This window comes from Penicillium paradoxum (genome assembly GCF_028828445.1).
Source record: "Penicillium paradoxum strain IBT 22861 chromosome Unknown utg000004l_segment0_segment0, whole genome shotgun sequence".
Taxonomy (NCBI): domain Eukaryota; kingdom Fungi; phylum Ascomycota; class Eurotiomycetes; order Eurotiales; family Aspergillaceae; genus Penicillium; species Penicillium paradoxum.
Genome location: NW_026643182.1, coordinates 650,295 through 673,894, shown reverse-complemented (window position 1 = coordinate 673,894; position 23,600 = coordinate 650,295). Strand labels below are relative to the sequence as shown.

The window sequence follows — 23,600 nt, the reverse complement described above, 5'->3', positions numbered from 1 at the left end:
TGCGCTCCACCACCGTGCCGTCTCCGCTAACGTATTGACCAGCAATTGTCGGGGAGAAAGTCTCAAGGCTACTGCTCTGACAGGCAGATCCTTTCCCTTTGATCGGGTGGTCCAGCTGTTGCTGGCGACAACTGAATCATTCGTAAGTCTTGTTCCTCCCGCCCGCATTGCGCAAGGTCGAAGACCCGTCTCTTGGCCTCTTTACCTCTTACCTGTTATCTTGGTCTTCAATTCCTCTCATTGTGTTATCACTGTATCCCCTCATATTAGAGTCATTTGTGCTGACTGTGGTTTCAAAGTGATCCCCCTAATCACCAAACCGGCGCCATGGCTCGTGGCGCAAAGCGCACCCTTGACGAGGTCGCCAACAAGTCTGATTCCGACGACAAGGATTACAGTGATCATGCTAAATACTCCCGTTCCACTGCCCGGAAGTCGAAGGCGGGCCCCAAGAAAAAGTCGCGACCGGCCCCAAAGAAGAGACGACGACGCGACTCCGACGATGGCATCACCTCGGACGAGGAAGACTTGTCTGAAGATTTCGACTTTGAAGAGGCAGAAGAAGACTCGGAGGATGCTGAGGTGGAGCGCAATGTCAGAGGGACGGCGCGTCGACGAACCACACAGAGCCATCGCCCGCATTACGAGGAACCCGATTCAGACGAAGAGCTAGTCAATGAGGCTGGCGAGGAAGAAACTCGAGCTTCTCCACCCCGCAAGAGCGCGGTCATCAAGCTGAAGCTCCCGCCCAATTACCTGGCTTACAGCAAACGTGTAACCCGCCACACCCGTGACGCTTCAGAGGATATTTACGCTCTTACCAACTCTGGTCGACACATGCAAACCGTCGAGCGAGGTACCCGAAGCCCAGAAAATACTCCCACCCACCGCGCTGCGCGAGTTGGTCGCATGGCCAACGCGGCCAAGCGCACGATCATCGATGAAGAGGATGAGGACGCCGAAGAAGACGAAATCATCAACGAAACCACTATTCAGGGCTCGCAAATGGAAGTACTGGAGAGCGATGTGCCCCAAGTTAGCGCTGAAGGTGATACTTTACCAGTGAATGACAGGGATAACGACCCAATTGACGAAGAAATGCCGGACGATGAAGACGTTGTCCCCGAATCAGAAAATGGGGACCATAAGAACGTTCATTCCGAACACACCGACGAGCTTCCAGCAACTCAGCAGCAAGATGGAATTTCTCTGCAGCAATCCTTGGAAGGAAACGCAGAGCAAGAAGGTGAGACTCAAGAAGACTCACAGCTGCGTCGACCAAGCCGGAAGCAGCCACCTCGAAGCTCACAACGCAAGAGCAAAGATGAAGAAAGCGATTTTGAACCAGAAGAAGAGCCATCGAATGATGAGGAGGAAGATTCTGATTCTGATTCGCGTGCCTCTCCCCGCAAAAAGATTCAAGCTCGCGAGGAAGCCGAAGACAGCTCTGCCAGCCGGCGCCCTGGCCTGCGCCAGCGGCCTGCTCGAGCCCGTGAGCCCACAGAAGAGGCTGATGAAATTGCTGATGAACTGGATGATCTTACGTCCGGCCGTTTCCGTCGTCGTGCGAAACAAGCGGTCGTGTACGAGAAGCCGCGTCGCAACCGAAAGGATGTTGATTATCGCATCATTCGACCTGAAATACTTCAACCCACTGAAGACAGTGACAACGAAGTGACTGGATCTCCATCCCGACGTGGTCGTGGCGGAGGTGGTTGGCAGCGCACCTTGTTCTCAACATTCGGTCCATTTGGTGGTGGTGGTAACGCGGCAATCCTCGGTGTTCCTGGTGGCCCTACAGCCACCGGGGGAGTAGACAGCGATAGCAGTGATGACGAAGGTCCTCAACAACCGAATCGTACCGGTCTTGCTTCTGGTGGTGGACTCGCAGCTACTCACAACCAGTCGGCTGATACTGCTCAGAACTCATCCGGAACGCCTGCAAACCTTGGCAAATTCAATAACAAGCAGGCTCTAGCTGATGCAGACCCCCTGGGAGTAGACATGAATGTCAACTTCGACCATGTTGGCGGTTTGCAAGGCCACATTGATCAGTTGAAAGAGATGGTTTCCTTGCCTCTGCTGTACCCAGAAATCTTCCAGCGTTTCAACATTACTCCTCCTCGTGGCGTTTTGTTCCATGGTCCTCCTGGTACCGGAAAGACGCTCATGGCCCGGGCTCTCGCCAACAGTGTCAGTTCCGAGGGACGCAAGGTCACATTCTACATGAGGAAGGGTGCGGACGCATTGAGCAAATGGGTTGGTGAGGCCGAGCGACAACTTCGACTTCTTTTCGAAGAAGCTCGCAAGAATCAGCCTAGCATTATCTTCTTTGATGAAATTGACGGTAAGACGGGTTAACCCGAACCCATTGGTTACATATCGCTAATATTTTGTTTCAGGTTTGGCTCCCGTGAGATCGAGCAAACAAGAACAGATTCATGCCTCGATCGTCTCGACCTTGCTTGCACTGATGGATGGTATGGATGGCCGTGGTCAAGTGGTCGTGATCGGTGCCACTAATCGACCCGACTCTGTCGATCCTGCTCTTCGACGACCCGGCCGTTTTGACCGTGAGTTCTATTTCTCGCTGCCTAACATCGAAGCCCGCCGTGCTATTCTCGACATTCACACCAAAGAATGGGACCCTCCCCTTCCTAGCCACATCAAGGATGAATTGGCGGATATGACAAAGGGATATGGTGGTGCCGATCTACGAGCGCTTTGCACTGAGGCTGCAATCAATGCCGTGCAGAGACGATACCCTCAAATCTACAAATCAGACCAGAAGCTTGTGATTGACCCGAAGACAATCGATGTCGCACCCAAAGATTTCATGCTGGCAATCAAAAAGATGGTGCCCTCTTCAGAACGGTCTACTTCATCTGGCGCGACTGCTCTCCCTCCGAATATTGAACCCCTGCTCCGTCATCCCTTGTCTGAAATCAAGTCTTTGTTGTCGGAGATTTTGCCTCAGCGAAAGAAACTCACTGCTCTAGAGGAAGCTCAATATGAGGAGCTTGATGATGGTGCCGGCTTTGGACGAGAGCTGCTTTTGCAAGAATTTGATCGATCGCGTGTCTTCCGACCTCGATTGCTCCTCCGAGGTCCCCATGGCATGGGCCAGCAATATCTCGCGGGTGCGCTACTACATGTGTTTGAAGGTCTGCATGTCCAAGCCTTCGATCTTCCTACTCTGCTCAGCGATTCCACCCGCTCCCCAGAAGCAGCAGTCATCCAGTTGTTCACTGAGGTCAAGCGCCACAAGCCTAGTGTCATCTACATTCCCAACATTCACCTTTGGTTCCAGACTGTCGGACCTGCTGTGATTTCTACTTTCTTAGGTCTTTTGCGCTCAGTGCCACCTTCTGACCCGGTTCTTTTGCTCGGTATTCTTGAATCATCGGAAGAGGAAGTGGATGCAACCTTGCTCAAGAGCATGTTTGGGTTCTCAAAGAAGAACCTGTATGATCTATCTGCTCCAACACACGATGCTCGCCGTGAATTCTTCACAAAGATCATTGAATTTGTCAAGACTCCTCCTAAGGGATTCCCGAACCCAGAAAATCGCAAACTGCGCCAGCTAGAAGAGTTGGAAGTTGCACCGCCACCGCCTCCAAAGCCCCAAGCAGTACCCACCAAGGAGGAGCTCAAGGCTCAAAAGAAGAAAGATTATCACAACTTGAATCTTTTGAAAATTCGAATCCAGCCTATCATGGACCAAATCAAGCGGTACAAGCGTTTCAAGTCGGGTGTGATCGATGAATCCCAAATCCGATACTTGTGGGATGAAGAAGACCCCAACATTGTTACTAGTGATCTTCCTCCAGATCAACAAAATACCTACCGGCCTTACGAGAAAGCATACGACAAACATGGTGTGCTGGGTCTCCGTGAGACTGCCACTGGGAAGTTCTTTTACAACATGGACATCGTGACAATTGAAAAACGTCTTTCGAATGGATACTACAAACGCCCTACGGACTTCGTGGCGGATGTCAAGCGATTGGTCAAAGATTCTCGACAAATTGGAGACCCGGACCGCACGTTGCGATCGAAGGAACTTCACACAAATGTGGAGGTTGACATTGCCAGTCTGATTGTATCTGAACCAGCTCTCGTGGCAGAATGTGAGCAGATTTATGTGCGTGAGTTGGCTCGCGAGAAGGAGGCAGCAGAGCGCGAGAAACGTGCTCAGGCGGAAATCGAGGCTGCTCCTCTCTCTGCGTCTGCTAACATGCCGCACGGCGACACTGAACCGGGGCCATCTGAGCCAGTTCACCTTGGCGAGTCCTTCCCTACCAATGGCGATGACGAAAAAGCAGTCTCGCGCCCTTTGACCCCCGCAAATCAGTTCAGTCTGAGTTTCGCCAACGGAGACCATACAGGACACTGCTCAGAGTCCAACGAGTTTGGATCCCATGCTGGCGGTGCTAGCAACGGCACCCATGGGGATGGCGACGGTGACATTTTCATGTCCAACTCGGATGATCAGTCGGGTAGCAAGGATACACAGGGAAGTTCGTTCGGACCATCTGCGCAGCCCAAGCCTCCTTATTCCCACACTGCGCCTTCTCAGCAGATTCGCCGAGAATCTGGTCTTTCGAGCTTCTCTCAGCGAGGTCCGATGACCCCAATGGCCCCGGGATCTCAGCCAGCCGACTACATTAACGAAGCATCCACTACTCAGACAACTTCGGACAAGAAGTCCTCTGACCATCTGTCCAACCAAACCTACCACACTCAAAGCCTTCATGTTTCCCGAACCGAATACCCCGATCTTACTCAATACCCTGATCGCGTATCGCAGGAAGATCACCTGCCCGACACCCAACAAGGCGACAGCAGCCAGCCTTCTCCCCGTCCTCGGGACTCGTTGTTTAGCAATGCCGACACCCAGGAGAACAGCGGTTTGAATGGAAGCGAGTCTCAGTCGAAGCCCCAGCCCCCTCTTTTCGATGCACCCAACATGCCAGCAATCAATGCTTCGGCTAACCTGCAATCTGTTCTGGACGAAGAACCCCACGAGCCATTTGTCCTCGATCTTGAAGTTGTTGAACGTCTGCACACGCAGCTGACCCTGTCGACCAGTGGGTTCTCGGTGGAACAGCTCGAACAGATCAACACCAGCTTGATGGACTACTTGTGGCACAAGCGTGGGGAATGGAATCGCACCTTCGTTGCCGACGGTCTCGGCAAGACATACAATGCAGTCCTGGAAGACATGCAGGCAATGCAGGAGATCGAACCCATCAGCCAGCAGACCAAGAATATCTTGGCCAACCTCAGCTTCCAGTGAGAGTTATCTGATGGCTATTCTATGCTTCCGTCCCTTTCTTTCATTTTCTTATTCTGTCAATATGTTGACTCAGTTCATATTCCCCTTTGATCTGGCGATGGTCTTTCTTTGTTTTGTGTTTTTTTGTTTTCTTTCGGACGGCGAGATGGATGGGGGAGCAATGTGAATTACCCAATTTTCTTATTTGTGCAAAATTCGGTCTCAGCGGGTCATTTGACATGGGGGAAATGTATGTAGACTATGAAATGGTCTCGAACAAACAGTCCTCCGTAAATGAGCCAGTAACTACAGATTGTACCTGAGTCAGTTGCATACAATAGGGCGGAACATGTGACGTGACCCACTAAACACCCTGGCCTTTCTGGCCTTTCGGAGCTTGTTGACACATCAACACTTGCTTTTCGTCCCTTTTGCTCATGCTTGAGAGTTGGATTTCAGTCTCATCTTCTCTGCAAGAACTTTATATACCCTTACTCTAAAAAAACCGCATCACAATGTTCGGCGTGGACTGGCTCAGTCTCGCCGTCCCAATCGCCTACCTAGGCATTCTCTTGGGGTCGCTTGCCACATTTTCTTCTCTATACCGCAAGCGCAAAGCCCGTACGTGAGCTATTCCCTAGCAAACTTTTGGATACCTATCAATCTCCAATCGATTGGCCCCGATCTGCCCCCGATCTGCCCGTGTCCTTGAATACTAACATATTGTAGACAAGGCAGCATCTCTAGAGCCATGGTTTCCTGCTCACCTGCAACGCGATATCTACTTCTCTCTCCTCCACCTTGAACCTTCACCAACCTCCGCAAAGGAAAAGAAATCCCCGGCCATCCCCGACTCAATCCTGAAGGCTTCCCTTCTTCGTCGCGCTGCTGAAGATATCCGTCGCCTTATGGCGCTGCGCAGCCAGAAGCAAGCTCTTGCAACGCTTCTCCAGCGTGGTAGTGTTGGTGATGATCTCTGGCAGCGATTCCAGCGCGCGGAGAAGGAAATGGAAGACGAGGTCAAGGATGTGGTCTCAGAGGTATGAGAAGCCCCCCCACAAACCACACTGTGCTTTTCTAACCAGTCTAAATAGGCAAACGCTTACGCTGCTGGCTGGGGTCAGACTATCTTCCAGTCCGCCAACGAGATGATGAATAACGATATCTACCGCAAACGCATGAATGAGCAACAAGGGAAATTGGAAGAGGAGCGCCAGTGGTGGACCAAGAAAAAGACGAGTATCCAGGAAGGGTTCATGAAGGAATTGAATGAGAACTCGTCTGCATCGGCTTTTACTGGCGCGACCCAGACCGCCGACACTACAGCGAAGTCCGTTGAGACCGCATCTACAACCCCTGCTCCTGCTGCTTCTATACAGGGTAGCGATGACGATGCTGTCCTAGTGGAGGCCGAAACCTCCTCAAATACCCCTGCTTCTCCGCCAAGCGCAAAGAAGAAGAAGGGCAAGGGCAAGAAATAGATATGAAAACTTTGGTTTATTAGGTGTTATTTGTATTTTTATCTGGGGTTCAAGATATACTCCCATTGTTAGGAGGTTTGGGCTACAGGTTTTGCATCATGAGGAATTGCATCATTATTATTATACCAGTTTTGACCCACAATAAGGGCAAGAGCTTCTCGTAACAAGTAAAGTAGAGACAAGTAAAGTAAAGACGAACATAAATATACAAGTTTAGAGGTGTCTATCCAAATGCGACTAATAATGTACATAGCCCTTTTTGTGGGCGTAAAACAAAAGAACCCGTTCAACGCCATTCATGCTTTCCCAGTAGATCCGATGCGATGGAGAAGTTAAGTCGAGGAAGCAATTCTTGGGGACTGACATGGCCAGTTACAAAAGCTTGCTATCATCTACTCCCAAGGGCAACCCTAAGTCGATCTGTTCGGCTAACATCTCCTTCGCCGCTATCTTGAGTTTGCTTTCGACTTGAGCTGGATCCAAGGCGTCTGCTCGACTCATCACAATACGTAGCAGACTAGCCATGATCTCCAGTTGATACTGTTCCATCTCATGTGGATCCAATTGTTCGAGACTTAAACCTCGCAATCTTAGGTTTTCTGCTTTGCGATCACCCAACAATTGCAAGAGGCGGCTGACTTGCCCAATATTCTCTTTGCTTCGTGGTGTCGAAGACAAGCGACGGAGGCGTCGTTTCGGCGTATCGGCCGGCACACCAGCCAGTCGCGCAATCTGAAGTACTATCATACGAGCGGTAGTGTCGTCTGGCACAAAACCAAATACCGAATGCATTGAGTGGATGACGACTAACGTCCCAGAGATATCCTTGGACAGACAGAAACATCGCACAATTTGATCAAACAGAGCTTTGGGCATCTGTGCCTGTGCAGTCTGTTGGGCGCGAGGAGATAACTGGGAATACCAAGACATCATGTTCGCATAGAGGTGACGTGCTGATGGGAATCCCACATCGAAAGCAGTACGTCCACGGTCGTATTGGAGCTTGGCGCAATCCCAGAGGCAGGCATATGTTTCCACGTCAGGTCGGATGGCGGCAGACATAGTTTGGAACTTGGTCCAGAGTGTTTTCACGTCTTGCTTTCGGAGTTCCGCGTATAGAAGATGGTTCATAAAGTAAGAGTTTGGCCTGATCTGTGCATCTCCAAGGCACTTGGCCAAGTATTTGACCATATCATCATCACCCCGGCGTGTGTAATGAAGAAGAAGAATGGAAAATGTCTCAATGCTCGCAGGCGGGACGCCTCTCTTCATAAATTGGGGCATGCGGACAGATTTGGTCTCTTCATGTCTGATTTGAAGTTGGGGGGAACTCTCAGCTGTTTGAAATCGCTTCCATACAATATCGATGCGCTTTTGGATCATGGCCCACCCAAGTCGCTCCGCCTTATCGCGTGCAGTTGTGTTTCCGTCACGGAGCCAGCCCGCGATGATTCCATTCAAATGCTTGGTATCGGGCTTGACACATCGTTCATACATGAGTTCGATGACCAGAGCAGCCGAATCGACCTCGCCCATGCCGATGAGCTTTTTCATCCAGCTTGCATAGAAAAATCGATTTTGAAACTGACGAGGTAGCACCTTGAGAGCAGACAAGGAGACTTTGTTCACTTCATGTTCATTGATACTAGATGCATGAAGGTTACCCGCCAGGCCTAAAGCCGCCTTGTACAAAGCAGTTGAGTCGTTAGCCGGGTCTTTTCCAGTGACCATCATATCCTTGAAGATTGCGACCGCGGTATCCAATCGGCCGGCTGTCAGCAGGGCAATGCTGATCTGATCGTAATCATCCATGGTCATTTCCGAACCCAAGAATGTCTTCAGTTGCAGATAAAGCGCCCAAGCCTTCACTTCGGCTTCCTTTCCAGGAAGCCTTCCCCATGCTGTAATGACAGGAATGAGCACGCGTGGCTGACGAGTTCGGTCGTTTGCCAGGAAAGCCAAAGCAATATCCTGGGCTCGTTGGGGGTTATTGTCTGCTGCAAATAATCGTACTCCAAGTTTCCAATATTCTTCCAAGTCTTCCTTTTTTTGGGACAGCTCTGCCTGGTATGCCTCCCACTGCTCCAGTGCAAGATTGGTAGAGCCACTTTCATGTAGAGATGTAATATACGACAGAATCTGAGGCGTAGCAAGGGCCTGGCCGATAGATGCAGCGTCCTGGGCCAGAATTTTCAAATGTGTTGATCGGGTCGCCTGGTCGTGCTCTCCCATTGCTTGCGAATCCCATATTGTGTCGAATGCTCTCTCAGGCATTATTGTCAAAAAACCTGGGATGGTCTGTTTGCATCGTCGATACCACTTCCACAATTCTTGTCGAGCCTGCTCATCCGACATCTTTTCTTGGAGTTGTCGTAAATAATTGTTGAATTTAGTAGCATAGGGATGGGATTCTGCGCCTGCGCGCTTCGCGGCAGCAGACTGTTTGGCAGCTAAACTGCGCCGCTGCTTGACGCCATCCTCCCAATTTTCTTCTTCCGTTGCAAGGCCCTCAAATTCCTCCCGAAGCATATCATCAAGCTCTTGGTCGAAAACCTGATCCAACCTAGGCTGGTCCGCGGGCTTGGGATTTTCCTCGTCATATTTTCTTAGAGCTTCCAAAGCAACCCTCCTATCTTCTTCGGGCAAACTCTTGATGAAAGGGCTGTTGGGGGCAAAAGGTCCCTCCTCCAAGACCTTCAGTTCATCCTGGAGCTTCGCGAGCTCCTTCTTGACTTTCTCTCGCTCCTCATTATCTTCCGCTTCGGGATCAACTTTGCGTCGGATTTTGCTCTCGGGGGACTCTTGTTCATAGAAGGTGACTTTGTCGTTTGGACCGCCAAAATCAAGACGCCGCGGAGTTAGGACGGAGAAGGCCCGGCGTGAAGCGCGTGTCGATGGGCTGCGTGCCACATGCTGACACCATCGGGCTCCTTGGATAGCCTGGCGCAGCATGAAGTCTGAGGTCAATCGGTCATCGAATGCGAGCAGAAAAGTGGAAGAAGTGAAGAAGCTCAGATTCGGAAGAGAACCAATTATCACCTGATTAGGTTTAGCGTCGGTCGCGCTTCCGCCCTTGAAGTCATCCCCATTGTGACGACCAAGTCCCTTCGAGTAACAGCATGGATCTTGATGGGATTGACGATGCCTTGGGCTTGTCAAATGACAAGTCCCAAACCCTGGTATGTTATAACAGTTGCTCATATTTGTGTTGTGTACTAATAAATCATCGCAGGGCGCATACATCTATCAACCGCCCAAACATGGAAAACTGGCAGGCGAACGACCTTCAAAGCGCCGCAAAGTCTCATCAATTACCGCTAGCGATGAGAAATTGGATCGAAAGTGCTTCGTGCCCCTTTTAAACGGAGAAGAGAATGCTGAGTCGGTTCAATTGCGATATGATTCCTACCAGCAGCTATGGCCCAAGCAAGAACACAAGATTCAAGTTAGTCCGACATATTAACAGATGGTCATGAAAGTCGGTTGCTTACAATGCTTTTAGGCAATCCTTGAAGATGTCGATGCTGGAGTTTTGACGGATGTATCATCCTTTGTCAGGAATACCTCACCTCAGACGTATGTCCCGATCATGATGATCACTATTATTGTGCACTAACCGGGGCTCTAGATGCGATGGATGTATACCTACGGCGTTAGTAACAGTCGGTTCAAATGTTTCCTCGCTTGGAAGATTACTGTCACGGCTCAATGATCAATTGCTATCTACCGGAGAGGGCAGCGTGGTGGTCTTGGAATCAGGCGATGCCCCCAATCTAAAAACAACCTTGAAGAACATTATTCGCACCACTGTTACGAACACCGATGGCAACGATGGATACCAAAGATTTCTTACAGATCGTGCTGTATGTGTTCGCATTGGAAATTGATCCTATCACTATACTAACTACTCATCAGGGGCCTCGACTTCTCGGTTACGACCTGGACCTCCTTCATGACTATGTGCAGAGAAAAGGGACTAAGAAGTTGGTTCTAGCTCTCCGAGATAGTGAAGCTTTTGACCCTGGTCTCTTGACAGACCTATTGTCTCTATTCAAGTGCGATCGAGATTCCAAACTTTGGCCGATATACTTACTTACTTTCGGTTAGATCATGGCTTGACCGTATACCATTTACTGTTCTACTGGGGATTTCCACATCTATCGAGTTATTTGAAGGCCGGCTGCCTCGTTCGTGTGTTGCTCTTCTCCAAGGCAAGCATTTCGAGGTTCAAGAAGCTGGCAATTGTGTCGATCGCATCTATGAGTCTCTCCAGACTGACCCGGATACGCAGCTTTGGTTGGGTCGCAACGTGACCAACACTTTATTTGAGAACACAAGTGACTATTTCCAAAGTCCAGAGGCGTTCAGTCGCATGTTCAAGGTGAGACACACTCCCAAAGGCATTGCAAATAGGTTTCTAATTTATACAGTATGCATACATGTCTCATTTCTTTGCAAATCCTTTGGCTGTATTGCTGGCCAATCCAAATTCAGCGATTCTCACTCAGAACAAGCTCTGTGAGGCCATCAGAAACCTGCCATCATTCCGAATGTAATTCTCCCCGATTCTCAAGTGATATCTCAACTAATGTCATTCTAAGGTTCTGCGAGGATTTAGTCGAAGAAGGTTCCACCAAACAAGTTCGAGACATGTTGGAAAATGACAAATATCTCCTACAAGAAACGCCGAAGTACCTCGATGCGAGCCAGGAAAGAATGCGAAAATTTTTCCAGGCCGTCCGTATCATACACACTTTTCTTCAACACATACAGAGTGGGAAGAAGACTAGTATCCCTGACCTCTCTGTCCGCGCCCTCTCGGGCGAACTGTCCGAGTCCACTATCGTGGAAGAAATGTTTGCCACGGCGAAGACGCTAGATTCTGATAAGCTAGATGACATCCTCAACCATCTTCGGGCTATCGCAATTAGTTCGGAAGTTGGTGTGATCCAAGAGGATCTCGGGAAATTGTTGGAAACCTGCTCGAACTCTGGTCCACTACGCAGTGGATACAATATCAACAGCACTGTCACAAAAACAACAGTCGTTCAGCAACGTATCCGGCTAAGCAAAGGCAAAGTTGATCTCTCAGAACAAGATGCAGAATACACCAACATTGTCGACCGGCTGGTTGCCCTCTTGCAAGTGCATCTGACAGAAGCCCTTATAGACCCGCACGACCTGTTCTTACATGAAGTCTTTTTGTTTGATCTGAGGAACCCACTAAAGGAAACATTTGCTCCTCGACCACGCTTCGCTATTGAACGCGCTTTGGCTACTCCCTTCGATTACCTGCTTTCCTCGTCGGATGTCGCTATGACAAAGGTCTCAGCCAAGCAGCCTGCTACCGCGATTCTATATCAGTTGTACCTTGATTCAGGCGCTCTAGTGAATGTCCACGATCTTTGGCAGGCATTCTATGGTATATTTGAGACTGAAGAGGCGGGTGGCTGCGATGACCGAATCGTGATGTCTTTATTCTATAGCGCTCTTGCGGAGTTGAAGGCGTTTGGTGTGATCAAGAACAGTCGAAAAAAGACCGACCACTTGGCCAAGTCAGCGTGGATGGGACTTTAGATTCATATATTCAAGTTAAATGGGATTCATTGCGTATCATATTTCTGACTTGGGGTATCATGGACATAAAAAATACAGTAGCGAGCCGGCTAATTCTAAGACTTGCTTGGTTGACCGGTGGATTGAGGAAATTGAAAATCATGGAGAGCACAAACGCAACGGAATCAATCAATAGGTCGTTGGATTATGTCGTCATTTCCAATCGGCTGTCCACCGTCGCTCAGAACCATGGCTTCTCTCCTGCGTCGGCGAAGCGCTTGCTCTTCAGCACTTCCCTCTTGGAGTCTACGCGAAGGAGCTCGTCCGAATGAACCACCTGCCTCATCCGCATCCACCATCCACACATCACTGTCTGCGTCGTCCTCGTCGTCGTGGTCATTTTCCTCAATCATGCTACCCATCAGTCCATATTTGCGCAGCTGCTTGATCCCGTCTGGGTGCGAGGAAAGCGTGCTGAAAATTGCGCTCATGACTGCGTCATCTGACCACCATGTTTTCATGAGGATCACCACATCGCGCCGGCGAGAAGGCTCAGCCATTGCACATGGGAAAGGATATCTGCAAAGCCACCGACTGATGATCCCCGCTTCTAGTGCATCGGGTATGTTCTCTGGCAACAGAACGGTCAGAATGTTCAACGCCTTCTTCTCTCCCATTGGTCGTGTCTTTGGCAGAATGGGCGAGTTGGTCGTAGAGGTCTTCTCTAGATGTTCTTCTAGCAAGTTACAGAGGCAGTTGATAATGGCAGTAAACGTAGGCAGGTCGGCAAGTCGAGTGCCGATGGAGGTTCGGGCAACTGTAAGGTATCAGATTCATTCAGGCCATCGAAGCCAGGTAGAGTGGATAGCATACGTGCTCGGTTGGAGACCAAGAAATTCAATGCATTCAAAGCCCGCCGTTGGGAGACTTTGTTTCTGGATGCCAGTTCCCCCAACAGTAAGTCACGAGTATCCCCCTTCGTAGATCGTTCTGAAATGATACGCAATGCCCTAAAGAGTATTAGTTGACACATAAGCGGTTATGGATAACGTCTTTTCAGCGTACGCAGCTCGGAGGTCATGGCTCGTGCTTTGAGAAAGCTTCAAGAGGGTGTCTAGGTTGAGAGCTGTAGGATCCGTTAGTATATCTAAATATTGAATCTAAAGATTTGCGCACCTTCTTCTGTTCCCTCGCTAATGATCTTGTCTTCCTTCTCGACGTGTTTGATTTCCGTCAGATCAACGACCTGGCGCAGGTCTGTGGCAATACCACGGATAGCGAAGAACAATGAGACACCTGTACGAGTTAATCATTCGGACTCATCCCATTTGATCAACTGAACATGCCCATACCTAAACACAGCCATAATACACCATCCCCAGAGAAGGGAGCCATTATGTTTGCGGGACTTGGAAGTTGGGGAGATGCGGAGAACACAATCGGCAGAATCCCGATCGGCGCAGCCCGCGGAGGCGGTGTATTCAATTTTTTTGACGACCAGGAAAAAAACCCCAACTCTTGAATCTAAGCCCAACCACACACAATGCCGCCCTCTCAGCTGAAGCAGCTGAAGGCCTCCCTCCGTGAAAATGGAGTTCTTGGTCCTCAGAAATCTAAGAAAGAAAAACGCCAAAATGCGAAGACCGGCGTCGGTGCGAAGAATCGCAACCAACGCGAGATAGCCTTGCAAGCAATCCGAGACCGATTCAACCCTTTCGAGATCAAAACTACCAACAAATCAAGCAAGTTCGATGTCACAACCCGAGATGGCAACACGACTGCCGGAGGTGGCGCTCGCCCGGGTGTTACCAAATCACTGGGTGAAGAAAGAGTAGGCTAGCCTGCTTTCCTTATGTGTAATGATGATAATGCTCACGGTTTTTTAATCAGCGACGCGCCACTCTTTTGAAAGAAATGAACAGTCGAAACAAGATTGGTGGACTAGTCGATCGCCGGTTTGGTGAGAATGATCCTACCATGACACCAGAGGAACGGGCCGCCGAAAGATTCGCCAGGGAAAACCAAAGGAAGATGCGGAAAGAGTCCATGTTCAACCTCGAGGACGATGAAGATGAGATGCAGCTTACTCACATGGGTCAATCTTTATCGTTCGATGGACCGAATCAAGACGACTTCGAGGCGGGCGATTTGGAGGGCGCAGAGTCCGACGATGAGATGTCGCGGAAGCGGAAACGACTCGAAGATGGCGATGAGGCTCAGGAACAGGAGGACTTCATCGACTATGGAGATGAAGAGCAACCAGGGCGCAAAAAGACCAAGGCCGAGGTTATGAAAGAAGTCATTGCCAAGTCTAAGTTCTACAAAGCGGAACGGCAACAGGCCAAAGATGACGATGAAGCTCTAAGAGAGGAGTTGGATAAACAACTTCCTGATCTTTTCGATGCTCTGCGGGGCATGAAGCCTGCAGCAAAGCCAGAGGCGGCACCCAAGCAGGATTTCTCAGAGATGAACCCAGAGCGAGCTGCCATGCTTGAACAGTCGCAGAACAAGGATCCAGAGAAAGAATATGATCAGCGGCTCAGGCAGATGACATTCGATCAGCGGTCAAAACCCACAGATCGCACAAAGACGGAGGAGGAGAAGGTGGAGGAAGAGGCAGAACGGCTCAGGAAACTTGAGAGTGATCGCCTTCGGCGGATGCGTGGAGAGCTGCTCAGTGACGACGAGGAGGATAATATGGATCTGGACGAAATGCGTGAGGATGATGAGTCGGAAATCGACGACGCTACGCATTTTGGCCTTCCAGCCTATCCTACCGAACGGCCTGAACTCGGTGTTGAAGATGAAGACGATTTCATCATCGACGAAGATCTAGTTGAGACCGATTCAAACGCTAGCCTCGACATGGGTGATAGTGACGCGGAAGAGGAGGAGGAGGATGTGTCGAGTGATGAGTCTGAAGGACCAGATGGAGAGGACGAGCTCATCAACGGAATGACGTTACCAACAGATGATGATGCCGCTGGCGCTTCGACTGCTGCTGAGATCAGCAAGGGAGCAAACGGACAGCTAGCATTCACGTATCCTTGTCCAAAGGACCACGCAAGCTTCTTGGCTATTATCAAGAACGTGCCTGTCGAGGAAATCCCAACAGTCATCCAGCGTATTCGAGCATTGCATCATCCCCGCCTTAAGCCTGGCAACAAGGACAAGCTTGGTCGGTTCGCTGAAGTCCTTGTTGAACATGTTTCTTACATGAGCAACGAGACCGAGCAACCTCCATTTGCCATTGTTGAGAATATCATTCGTCATATTCATTCTTTGGCTAAGACCCATCCTTTGAACGTGACAATCGCATGTCGTGCGCGTCTTCGTGAGATTGGCAAGGAGCGCCCACTCGGTTTGCTTCCTGGCGATCTCATCTTGCTTACCGGCATCTCAACCTTCTTCCCCACATCAGATCATTTCCACACGACGGCCACACCCGCTCATCTCTGCTTGGCGCGGTACCTGGGTCAGTGCACTACCACCTCCCTCAAGGACCTTGCAAGTGGTGCATTTGCTTCAAGTCTTTGCCTCCAATACCAGGCCGCTTCGAAGAGATACATGCCCGAGTTTATCAACTACACTTTGAATGCTCTCTGCAATCTTGCCCCTACGGAGCCGACTGTGAAGTTCGGAGCCTTCCCTTACAGAAAGTCACTGGAATCTGTTCAGCTGGCATCCTCCAAGAAGGTCACGCCTCGTAAACTGCAATTCCGCGATGTGACCATGTCTCCATCTGATCCCCAGGCGCAGGAAGAACTCAAAATTTCTCTCTTGGTTACTTTTGTATCCCTCCTTGGCTCTGCTTCCGATACGTGGGCCGAGAAGTCCGCATTCACCGAGATTTTCACACCGGCCCGTGCCGTTCTGCAATACCTCCGCCAAGCCCTTAAGGGCAAGGTATATGCGGCAGCCCGGGAGCCCGTTCAGAGCACCCTGGACAAGATCGATTCCCACCTTGCGCAGGCTCGTCTTGTTCGCCGCCCGCTGTTCTTGCATGACCACAAACCCCTGGCCATCAAGACAGCCATTCCGAAGTTCGAGGAAAACTTCAACCCAGACAAGCACTACGATCCCGATCGCGAGCGTGCCGAGTCCAATCGCCTCAAGAAGGAGCTCAAGCGCGAGCGCAAGGGTGCCATGCGCGAGCTCCGCAAGGATGCCAGCTTTATTGCTCGCGAAAAGCTGCGCGAGAAGAAAGAACGCGATTCGGAGTACGAGAAGAAGTACAAGCGCCTTGTTGCAGAAATTCAAAGCCAGGAGGGTCGTGCCGCCAACGAGTACGAGCGAGAGCGTGGCAGGCGGTAACCTTGCATTTTGCACCGTGCATTTCGATTTCTGTTTTATGTTTATGTTTCATATATCACACTTCATTTCATGTCCTGATGGGCTGGTATATATATCACTATTCATCTGGTTTAAGGCTGGGAATAAAAGTCAAATTCGTCGACATAGTTTGTGTGGTTATCTTCGTGTTGATAAAATCGTAGACATGTATATGGCCCTTCGATCGTTTTTTTAAAAAAATGTGTTTCTAGTGTAGGGTTCTTGGTGCTTCGCTGCTGTACCTTGATATCAAGTGCTGCCAGGTAGTTGCCACGGATGGCCTATCACGTGAAAGGGGCATATCATTGGATAGGCCACATCGCGCTAGTCCCCATTTGGCATAAAATCCACAAAAACGAAAGCTTGAATCGATCAAGGTTATTCACATGTCATTACTTCCAAGGTCATATGTGCGACACTATTGTCTCAAGGCAACGCCAATGCTCGTCAAATATTGACATCGACTCCTCTGCTTCTGTGGTACAGTCTCCATTTTAGTTTTGCCCGTCCGAATGAATATCCGGCGATATGCATCATCGCCCCAAGTTTGCCATTTCGGACTCGACGAAAGACGTTTGGTATTTGGATCCAAGAACACGATGAAACTTGTCCAGTAAGCCTGCATCAATGGCACTATAGCTGCATTAGTGGTAGTGTATGAGGCTGGAGCTCTTTGGCCAGTATTCTCTGGACCCCAGATCGCATGCACTTCAACCGTGTGATCTGTGCCCATCCCAGAAGCCTCTTTGGCGGGGTCTTGCACTGCGTAATGGTAGTTCCAGCTTGGAACACCTGCGTCAGCGTAGATAGAAGACATCTTAATACCGGGGCAAATGTAGCGTATCTCGCCGTAGGCCTTGCTTGCAGGCCGCCAGTAGGGTCCAGCTCCAGGGAATGTCTCTGTCTGATTTGCAGTAAGATACATACTGTTGATCCTGGTCATTTGAGATTGCGTCATATATGGGAACTGCTTTTTGATGAAAGTATCTGCCTCGGCGACGCTGGAAACCTTTTTGGGGACGAATGTTGTGCCTTCATTGGTGTCGTCACCAAATATCACTGGTACTTTGATGAATTTGCCTTCATTGAAGAGACGGTATGTGTAGTCTGGCACCAAATCTTCGTCAATTGTGGGACCATATAGGAACAGCGGCTTTCCCTTTGCTCCTGGGTAGGGTCTGTTGATGTTCTTCGCCTGCAAAGAATGGACATCTAGTTCGCGTAGACATGCCAGTGTATCTTTGCTACTGTCACATGCAGTTGCAGTCACCAGCTCGTCGTATGCAAATTGACTCTCGGAGACATTAAGCATCGTGCCAAAACTTTGTGACTCTGAGGCTGCTGCAACAAAAAGCTTCTCGTCTTTGCCACCATATGCTGATAGCATGAGAGCCACCGAAGTACCACCTGCACTATCACCACCAATGACCACATGCTTGGGATTGCCACCAAACTAGAATGGAATGTGTCAAAAAAGACTAGCTATGAAAGGGGGAAAAGCAGCCTGGCCGCAAGAGAAGACCATCAAATGACGAGTCAACTTACTTTGCTAATGTGCTCATGAACCCACTCCAGTGCCTTTCGTTGGTCTTTCAGTCCATTGTTCAGACTGGCCCCTTCTTCAACCTCTTCTCCTGCAAGAAAGCCATAAGGACCAACCCGGTAATTGAAGGTGACCACGACGATACTGTTTTCAGATGCTTCGATCAGGCCAGCGCCATTATAATTGGCATTTGCGTTTTTCGCAAACCCTCCTCCTTGTATAAAAAGAAGACAGGTAGTTTCTTTGAGCCCTTTGCTGCTGTGGGAGCATAGACATCTAGAAACAGACAATCCTCTCCTGTTCCAGCTGGAACTGCCTTGCCTTCACCTGAGGCAGTGGGGATGCATATCTTTCCATGCTAATGAACGGTCAGTAGATGTCCTGAATAAATGACTACAAGAAACACATACCTCATTTGCTTGTTGAATCCCCTCCATATCCAAAGGATCTTCTGGGGCTGCAAACCGCAAATCCCCTACAGGGGGAGCAGCATAGCGGATACCCAGCCACTGTGTGACTCCGTTGGACAGTGTCTGGCCTTTATAGCTAGCATATCCCAAGTCAACCACTGTAGAAGCAGATGCTAGTGATAGCAATGAGAGAATATAGTATAAAATATTCATAATGACCCACAGCTTGATTCTGAACTGGTCGAAGCCATGCCTTATAAAGAACCCCCGTGGAGTTCAAAGAAAAGAAAACCCCTGTCTGTGTGTGAGTGACCCTGTCTGTTAAGGCTATGGTGAAAACACAACGCTAAACAGCCAGGGAGACCATGAGGACAAGGCCCTTGCACGGCTGTTGGCTCATTGATCTGTGCATAGACGCTCGCAGGGGTGTGTACATGGACGGGCCCAGCAAGGGAGCTTAACGGACCCACGCAGCGTCCATGACTCATGAGAGACATAATTCCTGGTCGTTCCTCGCTGATAGGTAGAATCAAGATGCAGATGATCAGATTCCGTATAGTCCTAGATGTCATTTGTAAACGACCTGCACTGTGAAAACCACCGACCTCGGGATGTGACTAGACAGACAAAGATGTATGCCTTTCTCACCCCATACCCCCAAACAAGAGAGAAAGGACGCTCCTTCCCAGAGGAGAGAAACAATGGAAAGACATCTGAAACCATGCAACTGAGACAAGAATAAGACGACATGTCCAGGGGTGGCTCTCGAGTCTCTACATGGCCTCTTTGTTTAGGGCTAGAGCGTACGGAGTACAGAGAGCCAGCTTTACATGTGAAAGCAACCGGCACAGAATGTCCTTGGAAGATCCTGTATAGCTCAGGAAGTTCTCAATTGTAAGTAAGTAGAAAGGAATGCAATTACTTACCTATGAAGGTAGATGACATGAATTCCAGTCTTGTGTGGTCGCTAGCCTTGTCTGTAGAGGCAGCTCCACCGCATGTTCCCCGCAAAACCCCAAATCGGCGTTTTCTTTTGTCCGGCCGCTCGATCGGTTTTCTCCTGTCATCCTAGTCCTCTAGGCTATATAGACCCTGCCTCTTTGGGAATTCCGCTATGGCTTCCGAAGATGAAGATGATTACATGAATATGGTGATTGAGGAGCCCACCCAAAAGGAAACCTTCTCACAAAGAAAGCGTCGCGAACAACGAGAGGTACCATACCGCACTCATTCCAATCCGACACCATATCTTTATCTGGTCAAACGCCAAACATTATCTGACATTTTAATTCCAAATGCAGGCTGAAGCCCGAGCCCGAGTTCCATCCAAAGCCGAACGCGCTGCGCAAGAAGCCACTCGCCGAGATGAAGCCTTGGCCACCAGCACCCTCAACCCCTCTAATAAGGGGTTCCAAATGATGGCAAAGCTCGGTTTCAAACCTGGCGGGGTCTTGGGAAAACGCCCAACCAATGAATCTGATACCACTTCCGACTCTTCATACAAGGCGCGATCTGAGCCACTGAACGTAATCATCAAAGAAAACCGCGGCGGAATCGGGCTGGACACGGAAAAAAAGCGCAAGATTCGTGAGGAGGCTGAAGAAGCCGTGAAGAAAATTAAACACGAGGAAGGGAATTACCGGGATCGCGTTCGCGAGGAGCGTGAGTTGAAACGCGTCGAAGCACAGGTGCGCGCCGCACAGAAGGTTGCAGAGAGACTGGAAGCGGAAGCGGAGGATGAGGCTACGACCAATGCAGAGGACAATAAGGAACCTACTCACAATAACAAAGAAGACGACTCGATAGACCCTGGTTCTCCACGTGATGGCAAGCCACCGTCTGACGCAGCTCCCAAAAAGAAAAGGCCTATCAAGCCTACATCACAAATCAACGTCCTCTACCGTGGTCTTGTTCGATATCGTGAAAAAAGAGATAGTGATCGCCAGGCACGCCATGCTCTCCAGTCTTCACTTCCCTCATCCTTTTTTCCTAAAGCGCATCTACCTGGATACGATGACCCGACCATGGATCGGGACGATAAAAAGGCCCTTGGCAGTGAAGTGGATCAGAATAAATCTGCACTGGAAATAGAGCTGGAAGAAGACGACGAGGAGCTTGATGCCTTCAATGCACTGCCCCCAACTGAACGGCTACACAAGCTGGTTCTCTTTCTACGTGAAACCTATCGGTATTGCTTCTGGTGTAAGTATACCTATGAAACGGATCTTGAGTTGGAAGGATGTCCTGGCCTCACCGAGGAGGATCACGATTGACCTGCCTATGCCCGTTTGTACTATATGGAAGCTGCACAACGCAGCGATGAATTGACTACTCTAGCATGTGACCTGTGGCCGTGTCGACAGTCACTACTAATCAGTGTACCTTGGTCGCCAAAAAAAGGAGAGAAGAACAAGAAGAAAAAGAAGAAAAGAAAAGGATTCATTATAAACGTGCAGGTTCGGGCCTCCCTCAAACCATAATATACACAAGGTCCTTGGTATCATAAAAAGAATGTGCACAGAAAATACAAAGATATAAACCCTGACTAGCCTAGCAGAAGCAGAAGCTGTCGTTCCGGCGCGAGAGATTATGCAATATATATCCCATGCCACCAATGCCAGCGCACTGCGCCCATATTAACACTTCAAAACAAGAGAGATATGAACAGCTCAAGCGGGGATGCGATCCACCAGCTCCTCCACAGAGCGGTTTTTGCATTTCTGCAGCGTCTGGAAACACTCTTCACAGATTCGCAGGCAACAAAACACGCAGCGATGCCGGATTTCCATGTCAAACTTCAGACAGGTCATGCACGGCATTGGACACCATGTGTTCTGAGCCACGGGCATTGCCCGGTGCTGCTGGTAGCATGTGAGATGGATCTTGTTCAATGTCGGCGCTACCGGTTCAACCTCTGGGGGTACAAAGGGCGAGAGGGCCAGCTCCTCGCGTGGCAGTTCTAATACTGACAGTGGCGGTTCTGCACTATCCGGGGTCGGGATGAAATCCTCCAGCGGCGGGGAATTGGCCCCATCGACTGGGGCTGGAGGCTGAACCGGAGCCAGAGCCAGAACGGGGGGCAGAGGAGAGAAGGCCACTGGCTGCTGTTCTGCGTGAAGATCAGGGTATGATTTCTTGCTCCGCATTCCTGTTGTCCGAGAGGACGCAGACGGGACCGGAACTGGGACCCGTTCAATTGGGCGACGTTCTGGGATCGTATCTCGGGATGAGGGCACCGGGGGGAAGTATGGGTTGTTGGACGATGTTCGCGGCGGTGCTATAATTTCCTCTTTCGGGGGAGACGGGAGTTCCTTGTTCGGCGGCGGCGCCGGCTTGGGTAGTGGCGGGGCAGAGAATGCCGGATTGGGAGTTGTTGACTCGTCGGATGGCGCAGACTCGGTCGCTTTCTTGTTCTGCGCGGATTGCGATTTCGAAGATTTCAAGGCTGCCAGAGAGGGCACACGCAGGCCGCGCGTGCGCTTTTCGGTGTCGAAAATTGCCATAGTCAATGCGACGTGAAATGCGAAAGTGTCGAGTGCGCGAGAGTATACAAAATAAGAAATATAGATATATCCACGCCACTTGCTGCGATCAGGATTAGATGGAAGGGAAGAGATCAAGCCTCTCTCGCAGAGGAGATCAAGCAATTTAAGGAAAAAAGAGACGAGCCAAACAGACGAGAAAAAAAAAAAAGGACCTAACTTAACCAGTTTGATCTAAATCCACTTGCATCCAAGCAAACCTCCTTCAACTACTCCTTCATACGAGACCTGCACATAGTCACTGAATGCATCAAATACCAATAGGTAACATTCCACTTCATTCCACAGAAGATCTGTATCTCATCATCAATCTCATCATCTAGCGGTTTCAGCCTGCCCCTCCGGAGTGGGGGCGATTGGATGCGCAATCTAAGAGCAACGATCTGCGATTTACCCCTGAGCTGACTCCGGACACATTCCACACGGTTCACTTTCGTGACATCCTTCTACATGGTTTACATGGTTTACATCGGTGGGAGAGTTCTTTTGCGTATACGTCAATATCATATTCAGCGGTCAGCTTCAGCGACGGGAATATACGACCTGCGTTCTCGTGCGGCCTAAATCAGTTAGTCGGAGCTTCTAATATGATCAGAGAGCCGGTTACCTCAACATATCGCTCAATCCATGGCTTGCAGGCAGCCCAGGCCAGGAGCCCACCGGTAGCGAAAATGAAAATAAACACCACCGCCTCATCTTTTCGTGAATCGCGTTCTAATACCACAGATCCGTTAGCGTGTCCGTGCACAGATCCAACTCATTCGCGGGTTTCTGGTCCCGAGGTCTGGCCAATGACTTACGGAAGCAAGTCGTATACACGTCTTCCTCCTTGGCGCCTTTGCATGTCGGTAGCTCGTAATCAAGACAAAATTTGCGATTGCAATCATTGCAATTCAGGGGTCGGTATTTCCGAGCTCGTTTGATATATTCATCGGTATGTTCAAGCTCAGGGCTGGAGGTGTCCTCGTAGAAGCGGAGGACATGACCGATGCCGGAGGAGCTTTCGGACTTAGCGGGATTGAGGGGGATGATGGTGCTATTCGAGAAACAAGTACACTTGCAGAAGGAGGTTGGTGCTGTACACATTGAGTATTAGCATCAAAAGATACCGACGCGAAGATGCGATGTCTTGATCTCCCACTGGCCGCTTTGAAGCTTCGGGAAAGAGCCCAGAACTTACTGGATGCCGCGACTAATGATGTGAGAGACAGGAATGCGAAGAAAAGCAGCATTAGCTGTCTGCTGCTCGGTGGGAACCAGGCAGGGAGCATCCTGGGCAAAGCAGTTGACAATGCGATAGACCTGATCTGACCGGCGGCGATGACGAGGGAACCCAGGTCACGTGATCACATACGCAATGTAAACCGCAGAGGATGCCATATTAGTATCATAGTGTATGATGGTTTGGTCAAGATTCTACTTAGGTTCCTAGGCATATGGATTTGACCAGAGACACGC

General features: G+C 49.9%; 10 protein-coding genes across 10 annotated transcripts; 5 read left to right on the top strand and 5 right to left on the bottom strand.

Moving 5' to 3' along the window:
- Positions 1-327: 327 nt before the first annotated feature.
- On the top strand, positions 328-5,299 carry N7457_003998 (chromatin segregase YTA7; the record flags this gene model as incomplete). Its single annotated transcript, XM_057175043.1, has 2 exons — positions 328-2,347; positions 2,403-5,299. The coding sequence occupies 2 exons, from the start codon at positions 328-330 to the stop codon at positions 5,297-5,299; spliced, it is 4,917 nt and encodes a 1,638-aa protein (XP_057032090.1).
- Positions 5,300-5,793: 494 nt separating this feature from the next.
- On the top strand, positions 5,794-6,759 carry N7457_003997 (Sec63 complex subunit SEC66; the record flags this gene model as incomplete). The annotated part of the gene is made up of 3 exons (XM_057175042.1): positions 5,794-5,899; positions 6,008-6,318; positions 6,373-6,759. 3 exons carry the CDS (start codon positions 5,794-5,796, stop codon positions 6,757-6,759), a joined length of 804 nt encoding a protein of 267 aa, XP_057032089.1.
- A 372-nt stretch (positions 6,760-7,131) lies between these two features.
- On the bottom strand, positions 7,132-9,711 carry N7457_003996 (pentatricopeptide repeat protein; the record flags this gene model as incomplete). Its single annotated transcript, XM_057175041.1, has 1 exon — positions 7,132-9,711. One exon carries the CDS (start codon positions 9,709-9,711, stop codon positions 7,132-7,134), a length of 2,580 nt encoding a protein of 859 aa, XP_057032088.1.
- A 167-nt stretch (positions 9,712-9,878) lies between these two features.
- Positions 9,879-12,336, top strand: N7457_003995 (uncharacterized protein; the record flags this gene model as incomplete). Its single annotated transcript, XM_057175040.1, has 8 exons — positions 9,879-9,938; positions 9,992-10,204; positions 10,262-10,335; positions 10,388-10,622; positions 10,675-10,814; positions 10,867-11,140; positions 11,190-11,311; positions 11,361-12,336. 8 exons carry the CDS (start codon positions 9,879-9,881, stop codon positions 12,334-12,336), a joined length of 2,094 nt encoding a protein of 697 aa, XP_057032087.1.
- A 164-nt stretch (positions 12,337-12,500) lies between these two features.
- Positions 12,501-13,710, bottom strand: N7457_003994 (uncharacterized protein; the record flags this gene model as incomplete). Its single annotated transcript, XM_057175039.1, has 5 exons — positions 12,501-13,132; positions 13,189-13,325; positions 13,381-13,441; positions 13,492-13,611; positions 13,668-13,710. The coding sequence occupies 5 exons, from the start codon at positions 13,708-13,710 to the stop codon at positions 12,501-12,503; spliced, it is 993 nt and encodes a 330-aa protein (XP_057032086.1).
- Positions 13,711-13,858: 148 nt separating this feature from the next.
- N7457_003993 (snoRNA-binding rRNA-processing protein NOP14) lies at positions 13,859-16,629 on the top strand (the record flags this gene model as incomplete). The annotated part of the gene is made up of 2 exons (XM_057175038.1): positions 13,859-14,146; positions 14,206-16,629. The coding sequence occupies 2 exons, from the start codon at positions 13,859-13,861 to the stop codon at positions 16,627-16,629; spliced, it is 2,712 nt and encodes a 903-aa protein (XP_057032085.1).
- Positions 16,630-17,065: 436 nt separating this feature from the next.
- On the bottom strand, positions 17,066-18,813 carry N7457_003992 (uncharacterized protein; the record flags this gene model as incomplete). The annotated part of the gene is made up of 2 exons (XM_057175037.1): positions 17,066-18,100; positions 18,601-18,813. 2 exons carry the CDS (start codon positions 18,811-18,813, stop codon positions 17,066-17,068), a joined length of 1,248 nt encoding a protein of 415 aa, XP_057032084.1.
- A 901-nt stretch (positions 18,814-19,714) lies between these two features.
- Positions 19,715-20,873, top strand: N7457_003991 (putative G-patch domain protein; the record flags this gene model as incomplete). The annotated part of the gene is made up of 2 exons (XM_057175036.1): positions 19,715-19,813; positions 19,902-20,873. 2 exons carry the CDS (start codon positions 19,715-19,717, stop codon positions 20,871-20,873), a joined length of 1,071 nt encoding a protein of 356 aa, XP_057032083.1.
- Positions 20,874-21,269: 396 nt separating this feature from the next.
- Positions 21,270-22,103, bottom strand: N7457_003990 (uncharacterized protein; the record flags this gene model as incomplete). The annotated part of the gene is made up of 1 exon (XM_057175035.1): positions 21,270-22,103. The coding sequence occupies one exon, from the start codon at positions 22,101-22,103 to the stop codon at positions 21,270-21,272; it is 834 nt and encodes a 277-aa protein (XP_057032082.1).
- A 548-nt stretch (positions 22,104-22,651) lies between these two features.
- N7457_003989 (uncharacterized protein) lies at positions 22,652-23,413 on the bottom strand (the record flags this gene model as incomplete). The annotated part of the gene is made up of 4 exons (XM_057175034.1): positions 22,652-22,702; positions 22,750-22,856; positions 22,943-23,218; positions 23,323-23,413. The coding sequence occupies 4 exons, from the start codon at positions 23,411-23,413 to the stop codon at positions 22,652-22,654; spliced, it is 525 nt and encodes a 174-aa protein (XP_057032081.1).
- Between the last annotated feature and the right edge of the window lie 187 nt (positions 23,414-23,600).